This window comes from Sinocyclocheilus grahami, unplaced genomic scaffold, assembly GCF_001515645.1.
Source record: "Sinocyclocheilus grahami isolate Dianchi unplaced genomic scaffold, SAMN03320097.WGS_v1.1 scaffold388.1, whole genome shotgun sequence".
NCBI classification, from domain to species: domain Eukaryota; kingdom Metazoa; phylum Chordata; class Actinopteri; order Cypriniformes; family Cyprinidae; genus Sinocyclocheilus; species Sinocyclocheilus grahami.
In genome coordinates, this window is record NW_015505567.1 from 863,061 (window position 1) to 886,176 (window position 23,116).

The following is a 23,116-nucleotide window of genomic DNA, read 5'->3' on the forward strand; positions in this document are numbered from 1 at the left end:
TCCCATCTGTGGGAGAAGCTGGTCTGAAATTCTAAATATGAATTGCAAACATAAATCAAATTACAAAAAAAAAAAGTTTTTCAGATAGTTTTAAGTGTGGTTGATATTACTATGGCAAGTTCAGCCAGAAGTGAGACATTAAGGTAAAGTAAGACAAACAGGTTTCATGACCAACTGAAAGTTGACATTCATTAATACTTGCTCCAACGGTCTTGTTTTCAAATGTTTTCATTTGCCTGCCATCATCAGTGTGGACATATAGTGCAGACCTTTATAAATAATGAAATTATGTGAATTATATGGGTTGGGGTTAAAACCTTAACCCTTAATTAAGGATTTCAGACAACACTTAAAAACACAAAAGTTAAATTGTTGCACATGAACAAAAGTCGCCTGAAGAGGTTGCTATAGCAACAGTACGCTATTCGAGCGCTTGTAGATATAATAAATCAAAAGAATCACAAAAAAACTTTAATGGTTTCTTTAAAACGTAGGAAGACAGTTGACGGTTAGAGCTAGCTGTTCTAGATGAGCCAACAGAACATTTTGCGCGAGAAGAACATCAAGGATTGTTCCCCGAGAATTGCTGTCGGAACACTTAAATGTCTTAGTATAACTCTCACAGTAGGGAAAACCTTTACAGATTCAAGAAAAAGTGCAGAAGTGCCTGAAATATACGCATCTAAGTGGAGCGCAGAGTTACGGGTTGATCCTTTACTGGTGCGAGATCAGCGCACAGTTGCGCGCTCGACTCCGCGCTGGCATTGCTGCCAGCCTCAGTCACTCTTTAACACCGCCTTTCGTGGGAGGCAACATTAGACACCGGCTGAACTTAAGTACTTCGCTGTTGTCTCACAGCGTTCGTTTCGCTGAATTAATCCTAAGGCGTTTTCCAGGTGTTTTCTTAAGCGCACCGATAATAACTGTGTGACACAAGGACACCCCGTTATCGCGACGTTAACAGGTAGCCAAGGGAACTGACAGCACTGAATGATTTGTTATTGATATCCTGGGAACCCAGAATACTCTTAAAGTCATCGATCTGGAAGGAGGGTATCTTTCTCACGGATTTGATGGATGCTTGAGCGGTTGGTGATGCCCATTTATATCATCGATCGCAAATTTCCAGAGACACCTGGTGAGTCTTACGCATGCTGCACATGGCTTAGAAACATGGTGTGCTGACCAAGATATTTCATTTAGGCACTGCTTGGGAAATGCTAAAAGTTGTTATTCTCTGGTTTTATTTAATAGTATTTGTTGCTATGTCCTTATTATATATTAAAATACACACTGCTCTGAAAGTATGGACTGCATACTTAATGCGTTTCAGTATTTAACCGCCTTTAAATAGCGTCTCCGATAAATGAAATATAAAGTAAAGCTAAAATTAAATGCTTAATTAACAACTCTGATGTCCATGTTCCTTGGCAATTTAACGACTTTATTTATTTATTTATGTGGCATTTATGTTAATGCTTGTCACCTACAAGTAGTGAAAACATTTTACTGTACATCTGTAACTAAGTGTTTTTTCTCTTGCAAATATTCACATATTTGTTTGTTACAAATAAAAGTAGTTCAAAAATGTATAACATCCCAAAACTGTGCTGTTTATACAGTACACACTACCCTATAGTGTAACACAGGATGCATAGCCTATAGGAAACAACTGACAATCAAAAGAGCAAATGAAATTGGAAACAAAAATTAAATACATTTTTGTCTCATTTTGTGCAGTCTTTCGAAGAATATTGAAAGTGTTACAGATCTTCATATGATCGGTAGTGGTATTTCTAGTTTTATATAAACATTAAATACATATATAAATAAGGTGGTTATGGGTATGTATTAAGTTGATTTTGTGCATGTAACTGATTTCTAATTCAATTCAATGGTGGTTTTACAACTCACATGCTACACTCTCCAAACACTAAAACACTCTTTTCTACAGCTGAATTATCATGGGCTGAAATGTACATTTAAATGCATCAGACATGTTTTGCATATTGAGAAACCTTATATGACATAGATGTGTTATCTGCTCAGGTTGTCCCAGATAAATGTTCTAAAGTGACATACTGTGTGTGAGGACATAGAGATGGAGAAAAGTACATAACATGCAGGACCTGTAAGCTACAACAGTGGTGACACCTCCTCACTGAACACATGATAAGCCATGTGGTCATGAGTGTTTCATCTCAGATAAGCACAACATGCTCAAACAATCTATTGCCGCTGATAGACTTTTATCAGGCATTTAAGTCTCCGGCCTGTTGTGTCTTTTACATCTTTGAACATGTCAAACCTCCATGACTGAAGAATCTGCATTAATATTTACCTGTCTATATAAGATATATATATATCTATATATCTTAAGTTTTGAGATATGTGAAATGAACTCTGAATGCAACAAACTCATTACTCATTACTTATCCACCATCATGTTCCTGTTGCTGAATGACATTGCTCTCTGTCATGTTCCTCTTAAAATTAACCCTGACGTCCTCATCATTTTCATTATAGTTTATAAAGCCCTAGAAAATTAGATATTATAGTTCTGCTAAGGTGTTTTAAAGATGTTGCAGAGTACAACAGACAATTTGACGTGTTAAAAGAAGCCTGACAAACTTAGTCCAGCTTTGCACATCTTGTTGCTGATATTGTAGTCAACTAAACATAAAAACTATGTATTTTTAATAGACATACTTTTAGATACTAAAAGTATTTAATAAATAGGTTTTGTGTTTAAAGAAAATGTGTGTTCCTAAGCATTTAACTGTACATGAATGTTATATAATTAATAAGATATTAATTATATAACATTCATGTACAGTTAAATAATTAATAAGATATTTTATAAAAATCAAAAATTAAGCAGTATACATTAATATGTATAATTTTATGTGCATTTTTTTGTACATTCTATTTTAAAAAACAACACAAAGAGTTAAAGCCATTTTTACTTTTTTTTGCATTATAGTACCAACTAAATATTCAGAGACAACTATAAGTCATGTTGATTTCGCTAAACAGTATAAACACTGTGGCTGTGTGATGCTGTCCTTCACCTTTTCACCATTGTCAAAAAAAAACTTTCAAACTTTTAAAACAAAATGTGTCATACATTTTATGGCCAAATCCTGCCTTAGCATATGCTTTACTTCCCAACAAAATTTGTTTAGCTCATTTGGGCATATTTATATTATTATTAAAGTCATCTAGATCCCCTTTTGCATACCCCCTGATACATGGCACCAATAATGTTAATCTGAAAAAAAAAAAAAGGTATAGTGTCACTCACACCACATGGAGATCTGAAAAGCTGCAGTATAAAAAGGGATAAAATCAACACAGGCTTGCTGGAAAAAATGCACATTTACGTACAATTCACTGTAGTTTCCAAATTATAAATAATGAGAAAGGACAGATTATTCTATGAAGGCTTATTTTCACATAGTTCCTTGCACTATGTTACTATGTTATAACCTATTTTTTCACATAATCAGCTCCATATGTATGGCTTTTCTGACATATAGTAAACTTGCTAGGTAGTTCACCTGTTACAGCAATAAAAGAGCACAAACACTTGTAAAGACAAGCTACAATGCCATGTTTGTTTCAGCAAATGCATTTTCATCTCATGTCTGCTTTTGTTAACACGATCAGTTAGGTTTAGGGTAGGGTTTAGTGAATGTGATACTGTCACGGTCCTGGACTTTTGTTTGTGTTTCCTTCTGTTTCTATTTTCCCAGTTTAGTTCTCTCTGTTGCCGGTTATTAATGTGGATATGCTTTTGCTTTGCTGTTTTGGAATTCATCTGTTTGTTTCCCTGTGGATTTATTAAAGACTGTGTAATGAACTATTCTTCTTCGTCGTGCGCTTATACTTAGCTTAAGCAATCTGTGACAGAATAACCGGCCCTAAACAGAATAACCGGTGTGTGTGTCCGCGTTTGCTTTTTGTTTTTTGAAAGTTTTTCTTTTATTTATTATGGACTATCCCGAATTCCTTCTCCTCCTGCTGGAGCAGGGAACCCGCTCTCTTTAGGCCCATACTGTGATCTTTGCAGAGAATACCAATATCCCGCAGTACCCGGACAGCTGCCTGTGTTCCTTTTACCAGGCGAGCCTCAACACCGCTACACAGGCAAAGTTGTCCGGGAGGGGTCCTCTGGAGAGCTTCGCCACCTTCGTGGAGTGGGTGCTGGCAAGCTGTAACTCGCTGGTGACTGCTTACTACGCTGATGAGGAACTCACCAGCCCCACTCCTGACCCAGAGCCCAGCCAATCACCACCCAGCTGCAACAGCCAGAGCCCAGCCAGAGATGGAGAGCCATCGCTAAAAGGAGCAACAGAGCTGAGGATCGCCCCAGAGCCAGTGCCTCACTTGACGTCTGACCAGGTGTGTGAGCTGGCAACGAAGTCTGCCAAGGAGGATTACACAGTGGAGAGTAAGGGCACGGAGGAAAGTCTCGCCTATCTTCTCCCGTCTTCTTCTGAACTCTCTGCCTTTCCTCTTATGGCCAAGGAGGGCGTTTATAAACTGTCTGTCATCCATGTCACGACCCTGGAGGTCGTTCTCCTGTCCGCCACGCTTCCTGTGCTGGAAGTCACGCTTTGATGTGTTTGGGCGTAATACACCTTCCCAAAAAGTCCCGTCCGTCACAAATTACCACCCAGCCTCCCTCTCCCACCTCCTCTCATGAGTCTGCCATCTTCTGCCATGCTGCCGCTGCATCCTGCCAGTCCCTCAGCCCATCCTCAGCTCTCCATCTGTTGAGTGGATTCGCTTTGGGTCTGTCAGTCTCCAACTCTACTGTGGTCTCCGCCTCCGACCTCGGATGCCCAAACTCTGCCTCGGTACATCGACCCAGTGGCTCCACCATGGGTCGTCAGTCCACCAGCTCCGCCGGGCTCCCTCGTCCCTCTGGCTCTGCCTTGGTCAGTCATCGACCTGCCCTCACATTGGGACTACACTCCTTCGACTTTGCCTTGTCCCTTTGTCTCTCTGGCTCCATTGGACTCCTCCCTCCCTCTGGTTCCAACTTGGTCCTCTGTCGCTCTGGCTCCACCGTGGCCTTCCGGATCCCCCCCCTATCGTCTGAGCCATCTGCTCCGCCTTGGCCCTCAGGGTCCTCGGTGTCTTCCTGGCTCTGCGGCTCTCCGTCTCCATCCTGGGCTCCTCAACCACCTGCTCCGCCGCTGTCAGTCGGCCTCCTGGAGTCATCAGCCCTTCCTCCACCATGGCTCCTCCCTCCATCGGCTCCACCGTGGGCCGCCTTCATGTCTACGGTCTGGGTCCCGCCAGGCTCCTCCTGCTCCGACTCCCTCCTGTCTTCTCCCTGGCTCCTCCCACCATCTTCGAAACCCTGGATCCCATCGTCGCCCCCCTGGTCATCTGCCTGCCTTCCTGCCTGCCCTTCGCCATCCCCCCTCTCATCCTAACTCCACTCCTTTGTCTTCCTCCAAAGTCCCCCTCTGTCCCTTGTTTTGTTACAGCACGAGGTCGTGCCTGGATGGAGGGGGAGTATTGTCACGGTCCAGGACTTTTTTCCTTCTGTTTTTATTCTCTCTCTGTTGCCGGTTATTAATGTGGATATTATTTTGCTTTGCTGTTTTGGATTTCCTCTATTTGTTTTCCTGTGGATTTATTAAAGACTGTGTATTGAACTATTCTTCTTCGTCATGCACTTATACTTAGCTTAAGCAATCTGTGAGAGATAAGTTATTTTCAAACGCAAGAGACAATCAACGTTTTAGCACCACTCACTGGACATTTCATTTCCGAACTGCCAGCAATCAATGTTATAAAGACACATTTTTCCAATGAGCCTAGGTTTAAAATTCTAAATGTTTTAACATCTTACTATCTGACATGTTTTTTCTGAGGACAGGTTTCAAAATGCAGCACAAGCAAACATGGAAAGAAATTAATACCATGGCAGATGCAGAAATCTGATGTCCCAACTGGCAGCGTTTGAAGTGCACTGTGAGACTTGTAAATAGAATGTAATTGCAGATGCCTTGTCAAGTATTCCTGTCAAACTTCAGCCAGAGTACAAAACCACAGAAAAGAGCTTCTGGAGATGCATTTTTTTTGTCTGTTATTGTGTCTATAAAGTATTTAAAGCCTAGCATAAACACTGGGGTTATATTGCTAAGTTTAACAGCATCAAAAGTTCAGAAGCCTGATCAAAGACATTTAAGATAAAAGTGTAAACAGTGTGATTTAGTTACAGTACAGATGTATTCTCTATGAGCTGTACAAGCACAACAGTTTCCGAGAGCTGTTATGCATACATTTTGATGAAGTCATCTGGAGGGTATGAGGATGTGTTTGTCTTAACAGACATGCTTAGAGGATTCACCATTGCTGTGCCAGAAGCGAAGCAGACGGCAGATATTATAGCCAAGTCTGTGTTTCACCATGACAGTGCCAACAAGAAGTCAAACAGAAGCTCTTACAGTAAAAGCTGCACTGAAGCACTAAATTTGCATTATGGGTGACCCTCACAGTTGAGCTCCAACCTAGAATTTTTGAAGCAAGTGCGAGGCAACTTTCTCTTAAGCATTAGATTGCTAATTCAATTCTAAAGTCTCTGCCACCCCTAAGCCTGTGTTATACTTTCCGCGTGCGCTAGTCCGCTAGTGTCCGCTATGGTACGCGTGACGTAAAAATCGTCATCGGAGAGTGTGCGCGGAGGCTCTGAGTGGACATCCGCATGCCTCCCATTTTTTGTAGGCTGTGTGAAGAAGCCCGTTGCTACTCGAACCTGTACAATTTGTCGATAAAACAATATAAAGACAGTTCGATGTGCAATAACTCTGGGCAATTCTTTGTTCACATGTTTGTTTATTGTTCAAGCCGATCTACTACGCATGTATGGAACACGTCCACGGAGCAGACAGTTTCGGTAGTATAATTGCAAGTAGTCTGTCCGCGTCCGGATTGTACGCGCGGAAAGTATAACACAGGCTTTAGGGTAATTGTCACTGTGAAATATCTATGGAATTTGATCTAATTTACTACTAATTACTAAGATGTTGTGATCTTTTTCTGAAAAACATGTTTTCTGAAAAACATGGAAAAAGCACTCACTCTAGCTGATGATAATTACTAGTTGCCTTTCCTGCTGTTTCTTATTTACTGGATAAAGATTAAGATTCTACCTGGGAAAATATTTTAGAACTTGGCATAACTAGAAAAATGTATAGGGTAAGATGCCTCCCGGGCAAGATGGCGGCCTCCTAAATTTTTTAAGGCTGGATACGCTATTTTTATTTTTTTATTTTAATCCACATATCAATATTTGTAAGATTTAGTCAGTTAAAACAGTTTTGAGGTTATTTTATTATTTTGTGTCTCTGGTCCTTTTTTGTGTAGGCTATTTTAAATTTGAAATAAAAAGGTAAAATTAGACCTTTGAGGAAAGAAGTTGGAAAAACATGCAACAGCAAAATTAACACAAGACAAGGAACTGAACAAACTGAAGGCAATATATAAAAAATGATGAGGGTTAAAACGAGGCACAGTTGGGACTAATCAGTTAACTCTGGAAACAAACTCTGGGTAACTATGGAAACAAACTAGAAACAGGATTAAAGTAAACAGGGACTAAACACAGGAACAATGAATTACAAACTAAAAGTCCATGAAAATGAAAAAAGAATTAAATCAGATTAGATGCTTATTTAGATGCTTAAATTTAAATATGTTACAATTTAAAAGTAAATGCATTCTTAAAGGGGCATCTTCATCTTACCCTATTCATTATAAGAATGCCCATGGAGATATATTGAAGAATGTTTTTTATTCATTGTGCATTTTGTGTGGACTCCACATTCATTGTATGGAAAACAAACAAAATATTTTCTTATATAAATAAATAAATAAAAAGATAGTCTTTCCCTGAGGTTTATGCCATTGGTTGAGTCAGTTTTGCTGTAATGGGCTGTTTCGCTTTGGGGACATCAACCTATATGTATGTATACAGTATGCCATTATGTCATGGAGTAAAAACATGATTCATTTTCTTAAAGCATCTATTTAGTATAAGTTTGGTTTGTGAACACACCAGCATGACTGTGCTGGAAGAGATTAGGTTGAAAGGTCTTCCTGTTCCTTAGTCCTTCAGGGAGATGCAGTACCCCCGCTAAGGTGGGTTGAATCCCTGCTGATCCACATACGTCAGACGACATCCAATCTGGGGGTCCTGGGACTCTCCATGCATGTCAGGATTATGCCTGGTGTGGCGAGTGACGCATCAGTCACTATCTCTTGCACCCCCCCTTACAATAATCTAAATCACATCCCTGCCTGAGTGTCCTAGATGGATTTGGAAAGTCAAAGCTGATGAAGACGCCCTTGGTTCTGATTTGCTTCAGACCTGTCACAGTCACGAGTAGATAAACAAGGAGAAACAGTTCTGCCCTGAGCTCTGATCATGTCCACAGTGGGGAGTCAGAGGACATGCATAAGCTGTTACATAGCCACTTAGGGTAATATCACAGACTAGGGTTGGGAGAGATTCACAGTTTTGTTCATCGCTGTAGATGTACCTTATCTAAATAGAATTTAGTAAAGATATTGCCCACAAGATAAACTCAATATGTGGTTAAGATTTTTTTAGAATGTGAATGAAGGAATGGTAATATCTTCCTCATAATATGGAGAATGTATGTTGACATAATTAGAGGTCACATTTCGCATATTCCTTTCACAGCAGTTGCAGAACTTGTGAAGGACAGACATAAAAAAGAGGGAAAAAACAAAATGAGCTGTCTGTTATCTTCTGTTTATGTATTTCTTCAAGAAAAAAAAAAGATTAGTCACAAATCAGACGTTCCCAACCGATTTCCCTTTATTTCAACCTCTTTATTAGCATGACTTTTTGTTACAATGTTGTCAAAGAAAAAAGCTATAAGAAAATAATAAAAAGTCATAGTAAAATAGAAGCATATGCTGAAACTTGATCTTAAATATGGTGCAAAGATGTTTTGCTGCTGGCCTTCAGCAATGTCATCTCTTTACTTTTTGAACAAATTACAGTATTTCATACTCACTGAGCTTCACTGTTTAACATATTCCACTATATACACTGTTGTTCAAAAGTTTGGGGGTCAGTAAGGTTCTTTTTTTTTTTAAAGAAATTAATGCTTTTATTCAGTAAGGATGCAGTAAATTGATGTGTGACAGTAAATATGTTTATAATGTTAGAAAAGATTTCTACTTCAAATAAATGCTGTAGTTTTGAACTATCAATGTATCAAAGAATCCTGAAAATTTGTATCATGGTTTCCACAAAAATATTAAGCAATACAAATGTTCCTTGAGCACCAAATCGTCATATTGCTGATAACCGAGAATGTGGGAGTGTGCCTGTGAGGGTGTTAAATCTCCCATAGTTGTTTACTGGTCTTCAGAAATCAGACAAAACAAAATGAAAAATATTCATTGTTACATTTAGCTATACTGAACAAAGTTTTAAAGTTTAAAAATTACTTCAATTTTATTTACTTACAGATCTCTGACACAATCTTACAAACTTCCTGCAGTTTTAAGAGATCCCCCTGTTGGAAAACTCTACTCTATGCAGCCAAAAAATTATGAACCTAGTATTAAAAAAAAAAACGTAGAAATTTAGACTTTCTCTGTATCAGCTATAAAGGCTGGATCTCTACATGAAAACACGTAAAACTGGTGGGAAGCCCTGGAGTGGTTCTGTGGCCAGTAAAGCTTCTCAATTATCCAGCTCAGAGTACATCACTCTCTATTTCTTTAATGGCCTATTATCAGCACATGTGGAGGAAACTAAAGTCTGACAGCATATACTAAGCATTCTAAGCGGCATTCACTGTCATGTTCTGCCCATTTAAAGGTGAAGTACAAAATGTAGCTTTACCGAAATACAAAATACTTCACCTCTACCTTCAAGTGATTTCTAAGCTTTCAATATAGTTATTAGGCTATATTTTATACGTTATCACTAATAATCTAGTATTTAGACTCTCTTTAGGGATATAGTTCACCAAAAAAATAAATAAAAATTTGTCAGTTTCCTCACAAATTACAAATACACTTGAAAACTTTTTTAAACAATTTTTATACTATTGCAGCTGCCTGGTTTTGGTTATACATAGGTATTCATACATAACATTAAAAGGTACAAAAACACATTTTTTGGAAATTTTGATTACAGATCAAACATAAAATGTATTATGTTTAAGATCATTTTATGGTGCGCCTGTGGTGTACTTTGGTCATTTTTTATTCACTGCAAACTGCCGTGTCCCGTGGCAAACGAAATATTACATAAATAATGGTAAATGATTACAGACATTTTATTCATTTTAAGATTTTAAAGTGTAGTCTTGTTTAAAATTATGTAATTCTTTGAAACGAGCTTGCTCCAGGAGTCACCCAGAACCGAAATGTTAGAATTTCAAATTGAGTAAATGAGCCAACTGCTTTTAATAAATGCAACTGAAAAATATAATCTCATTGATTATAAATACAATAGAATCAATCCCAATTAAGTGCATGAATGAAATATTCATTGATTAAATAAGGATTTTTTGTATGTCTGTAAACAAAAGTGATTTACATTTTAGATGCTGTCATTATTATTACTGTATGTTTTAGTGTCTATGCAAATGTAAATAAATGTATGTGTGGTAGAACCACATTTTATGTAAAATACATATGAATACTCTCAATATCACGTTGGCTGCAGGGATTTTAAGAGAAGACTCAGACTTGTCAAGTAGTGTTAGTCATGACAGGGTTGTCTGCACATGCAAATGCTTATACTGTACATGAAAGAAGAGCCATTTCATCAGAGTATGTGTGACAAGTGTGATCAAGTGTGTGATTAAAAGTGTGCCTGTCTCCAGCTTAGTTTTACAAGTTGTTTATTATTCATGTTTAAGTATAATTAACTGCAGTGCTGTTATAAAACCAGTCCCTGTCTAAAATATTTACACCAGTCACATGTTTTCCTCTAAAAGTCCAGAAGATTAACTGGCCGGATCTAACCCATGCAGATGTTGTGATGTGACTGAGCTAAGAGACACTGCCCACTTGAAGTACAATTTAGCCAGAAGTGACTAATTTGCCATCCTTCCCTCCACCCCAACACCCCCACCTCCCCTCCCCAAAACAAAACCCTGTTGCTAAAGAGACTTTACTTTTATTATCCATAAATACAACAGAAATTGAAAGAAACCAGATTGTGTGAATGTGCCGCAGTGTGAATGTGAGTTTGGGTCTGTGTGTATTTGGCCTGGGATGCTGTGTTGTGTATTTGTGTATGTGTGTGAGAGAGTGTCAGCCTCCTTCAAAGGGACTTTGTCCCCAGGTCGAGGTCCTGTCATCTCAGCCAGAACACAGCAGGAGCTGCCCATCTGCAGAGTCAGGTCTCTGCCTCGGCTTGTAACGCAGTGTTAGTGTGATCGCTTCAACGTATGTATGACTAGAGTCAGTGAGTCAGTGTGAATCGGGAGTGTGTGTGTGTGGCATGGCGGGATCAATGATTAATTCTCTGTTGCAAAAAACTTAACAGCTCAAAGTGTGGACTGTGCATGTCTGAAATCTGTAAAAAACAGGTACGTTCTGTGACGAAGGACAGGAGATATGTGTTAAGAGAGACCATACTCAAAGAAACCACTGTGAAATTACCTGTACTTGAATTCCACTGAATCTGAATTTCTTTAACTCTTTTTAGGTGAGTTTCTACAGGCTGCCCCAGAGGGACAGCAGACCATGGCTGACAACAACACTCAGAAAAAAAAGCCCCACTGGACTTCACTGGAGATTGGTCTTCTGACAATTGTATCGCTGCTGTTTGTCATTATTGTGGCCCTCATCATCCTCTTCATCACACAGAGTGGCAAAGGTGAGTGCATGAGATTCTTTGTGCTATTGTGTGACAGAAATACAGGCAGTGCTGCTTTTAAGCTGCCTTTTCCATTGTGGTCAATATAGAAATTATTGGAAAAGCTAAAGTTCTTCTTTGGCCATACTGTATTCACACTTAATTGTGATGGTCCCTTTTAAATATTTTGTTGACTATATGTAACATTGCACCTATATATATCAACTGACTCTCATTAGAGTATTAGTAGACTGTCTGCTTAATATCTGCTAACACTTTATTTTGATGGTCCCTCAGCAGACATTCTACTCACTATACGTAACTTTGCAAGTACATGTCAACTTATTCCCCCACAACCCTACCAGTCTACTAATACTCTACTAACACTCAAATGAGAGTTAGTACCTTGCTAAACTCATTTTACACAAGCAAATAAATAATGTCAAGTTAATACAAATTATCATACAAGTCTTAACAAGTCTAAGTCTATTACAGAGAAATAATCCACAATGTTTATGCAAAGCATATTACACAGGGACTTATAACACAAATTATTAATTCCAACCCTAATTATTAATCACAAATATTCTTTTCCCAAAGGAAATATTCATACAACATAAAATAAAAATGTATTATAAAGATAACTACACTGAAAAAAAGTGTACATCAGTTCCACATGAACCAGTTAAGTAACATAATTTGTTCAAGTAAATTCAACGTGTGTGTGTGAATGTAGCATATTTTCTGTTATGTACTAACAAATAAAACAAAATAAAATAAAACACCATAAATAAATAATAAAACCCCAAAAATTGTGCAGTCAGTAAAGGTAGCCAGTAGTCAGTGCAGTGTTCTGCACATCAACACTCTGTTGTTAAGCGAAAATACTATTTAAACAAAAATGTTCATGTATTTATTTATTATATGGGGAGTCTTATTTGCTTTTCTCCAGCTGAATGAAACAGGTTTAAATCGGAAATCATTTTCTATTAGAAAAATACAAAAATATACTTTAAATAAATGACACAAATATTTCACTTTTTGTACACATTACAATAATTTTGCTAATTTTCGCCAACAAAACAGTGAATAGGCCTGTATTGTAAATATACAACACATTGCCATGCTTCATTAAAATTTTTTTATTTAACCAGACAACTACTGGTAAGTGAAAACTTAATTTGGCTCTGTGGTTATTTTCCCAGGGCAGTGTTGAATCAAGCTGGCACATACTGGTGCTTCCCCAAATAATATCTACCCCATAATATGGCTGGTTACCCATGTAAACCCCTTTCCCTCGTTAGGCCTCTGAGCAGCAGAGTCTGTATGTCTATGGATTTATAAATTATTAATAGTGTTAATTTGCACCTGACCTCTGATCCCTTGTGCTTCTTTTTTCTTTGTAGATGGAGTATGCATAACAGCTGACTGCACACAGTCAGGTAAAGATATTTTACAACATATAGCAAATAATTAATCAAGTAATATCTAAGAGTCAACTGATAGCCTTTCTTGAATATATATTAAATACTTTTTACATTCAATTTTTTCATTGTCTTAAAGTTCATACATAAAAATATTCTCTGGCATTGTAGCATCCCGCCTCATTGAGAGCATGGACCCCACGGTCAACCCCTGTGACAACTTCTACCAGTATGCCTGTGGTGGCTGGCTAAAGAAGAACATCATACCTGAGACCAGTTCACATTACAGTACCTTTGACATTCTCAGAGATGAGCTGGAGGTGATACTCAAAGGTAGAATGGCATCACCTCACTACTATGGGCTGTAGGGCTAGCGATCATCAACTGAAAAAAATTATCCATGTAATCCAAAGCCAATAAGACCAATTAAAAGAAAAACAGGCATATTTTTGGCTTCACTATTATAGAATAGTGAAGAAATTACTGGAAATTATAGGGAGAAGGGTGTGGGTTCAACAAATGATCCAAGCCAGAAATCAGATTTGGGTAATCTGTAAACAAATGACACCATACAACTAGTAAGGGTATGCAAACACCGTACAACTAGTTAGAGTATGCAGACTAGCTGTCAGGCCATGTCTCCCACTAAGATAAAGTACATGACACAATTTTGTAATTTTGTTGTAAGTTTGTTGTTAGCAAGCGGCTTGTGTCACTTTCACTTTCGATTTCGCGATCACACGCACTCTGTGTAAAGGAAGATCAGATATTTGTCAATGAGCTCAGGATCTGTTGAGCAGCAAATCCTCCAGCATGATCTTGTCAGGTCAGCCATCTCTCCTCTCCCATGGTCAGTGAAATCGGACTCATGCAGCTCGTGTTGGATGGTGACCGTGATTTCACCAAGTACAACATGTTCCTAGCTGGATCAACATCTTTGTTGATCCTGGAACAACATTCCAATCAACCAATCAGAATTGAGGGATGAGTTTTCTAGAAATGTCAGTTTTAGGCTTACAATCAGGGTTAGATGCTTCTACACCAGGGGCGTTTCCTCTGAGGAGGCAAGGGAGGCAGTGTCTCCTCAAAAAGTTGGATGAGAAAATAATCGATATTACAAAAATAAAACAGCGCATATATGACTAAATATGATATTAAAAGTCTAAAAGTTACTTGTTTTTATAAAGTAACACTGTCCAACAGCGACACCCACAGGTAAAGTTACAGTGGAGGCTTGCCTCCCTTCGGTCCATTGACTTTCTACAGAGACCCCTTAGTGTGCCGTGACTTTTCTGGAGGCTCATTGAAATGAATGGGGGAAAGTCACGTGAGAGGAGGAAATGCCTCCATCGCGCTATAATTGGATATGATTGGTTATGATTGGATGTGATTGGTTTGTGTGATAAATCCCGCCTCTTGTTTTCGTGCAAGCTCTCGGCCTGAATGAAGAAAATTATTGCGTTATTGACTAATTATAAAGTAAGTAAACAACTCTCTCGCTTAGATACCACTATTTTGTGTCACGTCAAAATAAAACTTGAAATGGTCTGAAAATGTGATGACTGCGTCTGTTTTTAGTGAGCATTCAGCGTGATGACATGAAAGATATATCTTTGTGTCTGTGGCAGTGTTTACAGAGCTTTTATGATGCCCCGAAATAAGTTGACTATTAAAAAGAACAGCTGAACATAAGTTCACAAATAAAAAATATTGGTAACATTTTACAACAAGGTGTCATTTAATGAGTTAACTAACATGAACAAACAATGAACAGTATTTACTAATCTTTGTTTACATTAGTTAATACAAATACAGTTGTTCATTGTTAGTTCATGTTAGTTCACAGTGCATAAACTAATGTTAACAAACACAACTTTTGATTTTAATAATGCATTAGTAAATGTTGAAGTTAATATTAACTAAGATTAATAAAGTAAATGCTGTAGAAGTAGGCTATTGTGCATTCTTAGTTCATGTTGACTAAAGTAGTTAAATAATGTTAACTAATGAAACCTTTCCAGAATATTGTTCAAATTGTTACTGCCTTTAGTTTTTATTTTGGAATAAATATAACATTTGCATAAAAACACTATGAAATGTATAATTAGTATTAAAAATATTAAATAAAATACAAAATAATATTTATAAAATACAAAATAGAATTATATTTGTTCTCTTTTTTATGTAATATTTATATATACATATATATTTATATATAAAACTGCCTCCTCATTTTAAAATACCACCGCACGCCACTGTTCTACACCCTTATTATTCACCTATCATTTCCCTGATTTTAGGAATAAATTATGGGTAGGGTTAGGTTTAGGGGTAGGGATTGGGTTTGGTCTATATTTTTTTTAAGTAATGTTGATCCAGGAACAAAAATCAAATGGCAGAAAATCAAACGGCAAAATCACGGCGACCCGTTTGGTATGTAGGCTTGTCAAGTCCACATTTTTTCCCCCCGATGGAATTTGTCTACTTTTAAACTGTTGCCATGGGTTGATTTTCCCCTGTGGGTTAAATGATTGAAATGTTGCATACATTGACTTGTATTAAATGCTTGTATTGCATTCTACCTATGATAAAACTGTGATGTTAAGTTATGTGAAGGACTGGTAGGAAGCTTTTTAGTTGTGTTTATGATGAATATGCATGACAGTGACTGTAAAATATATATTTTAGGTATGGAAATGACATATTTGGAGTTTTGATATTTGAGATATGGTCATTGCACTACTTTGGGCACTACTTTAATGTCCCCATGAAATCAAAATTAAAGTTTTTTGGGTGTTAGTATCAATATGTTAGTCTTAAGGTTATCTATAAGGCAGTGTGCTCCAAAACAGTGACAAAATTCGCATTTAGACGATATAAGCATTCAAAGCTTGCAGTTCATCACTTCCGCCAAAACGGCTCAATTATTTTTTTGACGTCACATCGTACTTCAGCTTCTCATCAAACTTTCTGTCCAATCAAATGCTCTCTAGAATCCGAAGTGCCCGCCCCCTACTCAATAAAATAGACGCTGAAGCCGCGGCCGAAATCGGTCACTTGTCCACAGAATTAGTATTTTCTGTACAGTGAATGGCACGTAGTGCACTATATAGGGGACAGGGAACGATTCAAACAGTGTTAAAATGCTTTCCATTGAGGAAAAAAATAAGTCTGGTTTCGCAGCAACAATTTGTGCATCATAGAAATAATACTCTTCATGTGAAGTGCACTGGGGCTCAACTATTGATTTCCATAGAGTTTGATGTTAGCTAACAATGGCGTACTTTAAAGGGGCCATGAACTGAGAAATCAAATTTCCCTTGATCTTTTGACATATAACAGGTCAATGTACTATAAAAACATCCTTTAGGTTTCAAAACTCAAAACTTTCTCGTTAGTTTAAAAACAGCTTTTATTGAAACCAAGCTCAGAAAAAGACTCCTTTTGGAATGTGCCACTTTATGATGTAATAGTGTGGCTAAGCACCGCCTCCGCAGGAGATCAACGCCTGCTTCTACATCACTGCTTCTTTAGCCCCGCCCACTGATACGCGTTTGTAGGAGGAGGAGAGGAAATACTAGAATAGAGAGACGCAAACACAGGATTACTCCATCAGCAGAACCATACAGATGACATTACAAGATTACAAGACACTGTGTAGTGTAAGTTGTGAAAAACAGTAAAGTTGTTTTACACTTATGTTAGCGAACCGGACCCACAGCTTTGTGTAAAGACCTAAACAATAATGGTATATGCATTAGCTGAACACAGACATGGAGTAGGCTACTGATAAATCACTGCAGTTTGTAAACCAACGTATTGCTCCATCCTTTATCATGACTCCAAGTAATAAGAACGACAGACATTCTATGTTAATCAACACATTTCTAGACAATAGTGCACCGACAGCTGATAAGCAGAACTATAACGCGAGTTAGCCGGAGACCTACAGCTGCACTGAGTGTAAACACAACACAACACACTACTACACTTTCTTCTGAGAGACAATTACTTTATTTATGATGCACTTTCAGCTTTACAACTTTGCAGACTGTTTACATTCACATACACACTGCATGTGTATGTGAATTTTCACATTTTATTCAATTTTCAAAAATCCATAATAGGGGCACTTTAATGTATAAAATAAATAAATAAAATTAAATTACACTATATTTAATATATGAGTTTAGTTAGAGCCTCTTGGCCACTAAAGCAGCAACTAAAACCATGTAGAATCAATTCAATCGGCAGTTTAGTTGTGTCTGATGTGAGCTATTTTAAGCTCAGTGAGACTCTGCCTGAGGCTCTGATGTTGAAATTTAAAGCTGTGCCTCTTGTTCCTCTTAATACAGTAGTGAAACCTGTAAGTCAAATACAATTTCATCTATAAATGCTGATAGCACTGTAGTGTGTCTTGAGGGATGGAGAGAGAATTGATGATATACTGCGGGGTTGTACAGGATGTGGACTGATGATATGGGAATGGCTCTGGGGTGATCGGAGGCCTCAATTTGAGGGCCCTCAGCTCCTGGAGCCATTAGACCTCAGCTGTCTGACCAGGAATGAGGAGCTTATTAACCCCAGCATGGGCACTGATTTACAGGGACAATTTCAGAGCAGCCCCTTGAGGTCAAGATATGTTTTTAGAGGGGGCGTAGATGAGGGAGCATGTGTGCTAATGATCATGCTCCAGGTGGCGGAGGAAGGAAGGCTTGACCTGATAAATGCAGGAGGTTTGGATGGAGAGGTTAGGAGCTGTAGGGGGCTGTGCACAGACAGAGGCTTGTGGATGTGTTGTGGAGTTAAATGTTATTGTATCTGAGGGGAGCTCAAGATTAAGGGGTCAAATGCTACCAGAGCTATAACTTAACCTTGATACTAGTTCTTGTCAAAACATAGCTCGCTCAGCGCATTTTTTATAGCCCCTCTCTCTGTGCCACCTTTTAAAAATTAATGATCTGTTACAATCAGCCTTTCCTTTATGCGCTTTTAATTCAGAATGGTAATGAGTTCTTGATTTACGGCAAAAATCAACAAGGTTTAGTTTTCATTTACTATCGCCTTGATGAGAATTTCTAAGAATTTTCTCTCCTTGTTAAACGTTTAATTAATTGAAAATCATTGCTAATCAATGAACAAACACTGAGGGTGAAATACAAATAATCATCAAGGAGTAGTGAGGATTGTGACTTCCCCAGAGAAATCTAAATCCCCTCATTAGCATTTTTCAGTGTGCTGAGCTTTTGAGGGATGAAAGGAAATGCTGATTGGAAAATAAGAATCTATTTAGAGATTTGATTAGACTTTTATGCAAATGCAGCGTTGATGAAATTAGAGTTCAGGGCCTATGCTTCGGTTTCCCAACCTCACTTTTGTATTTTAGCTGTTGGGACTTTGAGAGATGGGTTTAATATGTGGAGTAAATGCTTATGAAGACGCATGCATCATTATACATGGGACCATAGTAACTAAGGGATACATTCCACTCTAATATTCACATTAGCGTTTAGCCATGTTTTTTTAGTAATTCATTGTCAAATGAGTCTTCGCCAATTGTAAATATGTTGTCACATACATAGTATGATTAGCCAAAGTTCATGCCATAAAAGCCTCTACAAATCTGTATTGAAAACCCATTCATAATGCTTACATTGCACCTTTTCCAGTACAGAGTCTGACGTCTCAATAATGAAAGCACTGACCCTTCTCAACAGTTCAATCTGATGGGGCCATAGAGAAACATGTTCCATTTCACTCTTGTTGCAGACTCTGATCACTTATTTTTAATATGACTATTATTTATTGATCATCATACTTGGCACTGAAAAGCAAGCCTATATTAAACCTGCCACTAAGAACATACTGTACACAAAAAAGTATTTTGAATTAAATTCTACTCCATTTTATTCTACAGTATACAACCTATTAGCAGTTTATCTAAGCAGTTTTTGGCATCAATAGCCAGTCTTCCATCTTCAGCACCAAGCTTCACATACTTGTGGCATTAAATGCAGTACCTTATTACAGTAAATGTGGCTATTTACCTTGGATGCTGTTCAAATCATTTATCTGGCCAGGGGGTATTTTCTGTTCCTGGTTGTGAAGCATGTGCTTTTCTCAGGTGTGAGGAGTTGTAAAACACTATATAAACTTCAGTATGTAAGTCAGTAGAACCACTGGAAATAGCTAGAGTTACCGTGTAATCAAAAAGATTTATAGAGAGTATAAAAGCTGATAACAAGAGAAAAGCAGGGAGGAAATACAAAGAGTGAGAGAGATCACAGACAGTTTTTTTAAACAGGCTGATTCGGAGATAAAGGAAGAGAAAATGAAAAGATAAATATGAAAAGAGGCAAACAGAGGCGTTTACGTCATTCTTTTTTTCTTTTTTTTCTGCAGGCAGCGCATTTTGCATTAATTAATTTCTGTAAGCAGGGAGATTTTGCCATCACAGAAAATGGAAGATAAATACACTACATTTACACACTACTTAATGTCTAAATCTTAACATGTCTCTTGCAGACTTAGCCCTCTGTGATAGGCTGTGAGAGGCATAATCCAGATCAAGTTGACAGAAAATGGGTTATAAATACGAGAAGCTTTCTGAACAGGGCCAGCAGAATACTCATGCATATACATGCAGGAGATGCTTGAGGGAAGGGCTGTTTCCTGCCGGGACAGAGTGGGCTTTGTCAGGAGATGTGGGTCAGATAAGGCTACTGCTGATCTCAGTATCAAAAAGTAACTTTCAGTGGAGCTGTATAATGTACAAGCTTTTTTGGTCATTCTATTAAGAGAAAAAAAAGTAGTTTTGCTTTGATATAGATACATCTGTTTTCATTTATTTCCACTTCAATGGGTGTTTTTGGACATTCAGTGCTGTTTTAGGATTTAAAAAAAAAAAATTATAATTTCTGTTCCACAAATTATGGCTTACAAAAGCAAAGAATAAAAACATTTTATGGCTGGTTAAAGTACTGTTTAAATTAAAGCTTTAAACTTGCGGGCTAACTAATGACCAATCCTCTTATTTTCTAAGGCTAAATCTGTGGTGTATTTAGTAGGTAGTCTGGAAAATTTTCTAAATACTTGTGGTACTTCCACACTAACAATTTAAACTAAAAAAAAATATTCCACAAGATAGGGCATTACACAATTTTGGGGTGTGTTAGTGCAGTTACCTGAGTTGACTCTAAAAGGATAGTAATTCATTAGTGGAACCCAAGAAGACATTTTGAAGGATACATTTTTTTTACAGACATTTTTTCAAAATATCTGCTTTTGTATTCCACAGAAGAAAGAATGTTAAACATGTTTTTAGAACATGAAAGTGAGTAAATAATGACAATTTTTTTTTGAGTGAACTATTCCTATAATTGAAACAGCTGCTAAAACAAAGTACAGTAGACGGCACATACAAATAAACAGCGTTATCAGCGGGCACAATATAGACACAATATCTCTATAGGCTGATCAATGATACAAGTGTTTCAAGACTTTTGGTAACAATTTATTTTAAGGGTCCAGAATTATGCAATAGTTAGTTATAAATACACTAGTAATTAATGATTAACCTGTCTACAATTATGCATTAGTTAAGCATGAACACACTATTAATGATTAACTTAACATATAGTAGGGCATATTAGCCATTATTTACAATTGATTAAAAATTTGAAGGACCCACATTCAGTGATATTCACATTGTGATATTCAAGTTTATTGACTTGAGTAAGCCAATAATTATAGCTAAACAGCCACCAATACATTACTAATAAAGACAATTTGACCCCCTGTTCTAAAGTGAAAGTTATATCCACATTAATTATGGCACTTATTGGGTGATATTTAAGTTTTTTGACCAGAATAAGCCAATAATTATGGCTAATCTACTACTAATACAGTACTAATAAAGTCAATTTGCCACCCTGTTCTAAAGATAGGTTCTCATTTACACTATTGGTTTATTTAGTAGTTATCCTGCAACATGATTTCACGAGAATGCTCGTTTTGAAGGATTACGTAATGTTAAACACAATTACGCTATAAAACTTTAAAATGAGTAACATTTGTGGAATTGTGTGTTTTCTCAGTATAGTTCTATGATGTGACTGACAATAGAACCAGAAAATACACCAAAACGCAATATAAATTCACAAAATACATCAATGTAATTCATTCGCTGTAATCCGCATCTTTAGAAGTCGTGGCCTAATGGATAGCGAGTCGGACTCATAACCCAAAGATTGTGGGTTCGAGTCTCGTATCGGCAGGGATTGTAGGTGGGGGGAGTGTATTTACAGCGCTCTCTCCCACCTTCAATACCACGACTGAGGTGCCCTTGAGGAAGGCACCGAACCCCCAACTGCTCCCCGGGCGCCGCAGCATAAATGGCTGCCCACTGCTGCCCACGGTGTGTGTTCACGGTGTTTGTGTGTTCACTGCTGTGTGTGTGCACTTTGGATGGATAAATGCAGAGCACTAATTCTGAGTATGGATCACCATACTTGGCCACATGTCACTTCACTTCACTTCAAATATAGAATCCATACGATTGCGATGAACAGATCCAAATTCAAACCTTTATTCAGTGATCTTCATCTCCATTCTCAGCAGCGAACGTAAAAGTGAAATTCTGCGCTTGTTATGAATTTTAAAAAATGCCAAAACGCTTGATACAACACGTTTTACAGCAGTGATATCAAGCTCTCGCCTGCTTTGTCAAAAAATTGCGACATGCCGTGTTTTGGGGGTTACTGCTGGTTTGAATAGCTTGTTTGCAATCACGTGATTCTGATGTCGTGCAAAATTCAGATGGAGGGCAGGAAGTGAAAAGCAGAATGGATGAGATGGAGGAAAGTCTGTACGATTTAGACACTATTACAAGAGAAAGGTATAAACAGAAAATCACAACATATGTTGGACGTGATCCTAATGTTATGAAGAGAAGCGATTTTTCAACTAAATTGAAATACTTCCTGTCATCGATGCGGTGGATATAGGCTAAGCAACTAACCCTGATTGCAAACAAGCAATTTAGAAAGTGAATCCTGCATTTATATGAGAGATGTGGGATATATATCACTCCTGAAACTTTGCTGCATGTACAGGGTATGTGGCCATTGGTCCTGTTAGCAGCAAAAAAAAACTTTTATTCAAATTCTGAATTGATTATAGCCTAGAAAGCGAGCAAATAGCGCTTCCATGTAATCACTAAAAAGCTGTCACTCACTTCAATTTATCGCAATCTCACAATGTTCTGTTATAATCAATGAAGCTCTCTAAACTGCACATATAATATCTCATTTACATTGTGTCTATGTGTGGCGCTTTGTATTGAGTGAATTCTTACTTTCTCATGCTGAATTGGCAGAGAGTTGGCAGGCCTGTGTCTATTGATATATTTTTTAATTAATATATTATTAATATATTAATATATTATTATATCTGATATTTGCACATGAGCATTATCTGACTCCTCCCGACCACAGATACAGGTTTACAAGCCACTTTTTCCTTCGTTTTTCAGTCAATTTCTTGCCTTTTCCCCCCATATGAACAACACATTTTCGTACAAGATAAAAGCTCCTTGTGGTTTCTCGGTTTGACCGATTTGAGCATCCATAAACAACGCTAAACATAGGAATTTTTAGTTTCTGCTTGAAATTCCTTTATAGAAAAATCACTTCCTGCCCTCCAGCTGCATTTTGCGCCACAGCAATGACGTCATGTACAAACAACCTATGAGAAACGCGTGCCTTGCTGCCTTCAAGGAGTGAAGCGAAGCGGGATACCATTTTTATCGATTAATGAC

At 37.7% G+C, this 23,116-nt stretch overlaps 1 protein-coding gene across 1 annotated transcript in view; it reads left to right on the forward strand.

Moving 5' to 3' along the window:
* The first annotated feature begins 883 nt into the window (after window positions 1–883).
* LOC107550127 (neprilysin) overlaps window positions 884–23,116 on the forward strand; it is a 46,658-nt gene continuing 24,425 nt past the window's right edge. The window contains exons 1-4 of the mRNA XM_016231355.1: window positions 884–1,138; window positions 11,726–11,896; window positions 13,282–13,317; window positions 13,471–13,632. Coding sequence (XP_016086841.1) covers window positions 1,078–1,138; window positions 11,726–11,896; window positions 13,282–13,317; window positions 13,471–13,632 — 430 coding nt within the window. The 5' untranslated portion in view covers window positions 884–1,077. The remainder of the gene's footprint in view (window positions 1,139–11,725; window positions 11,897–13,281; window positions 13,318–13,470; window positions 13,633–23,116) is intronic.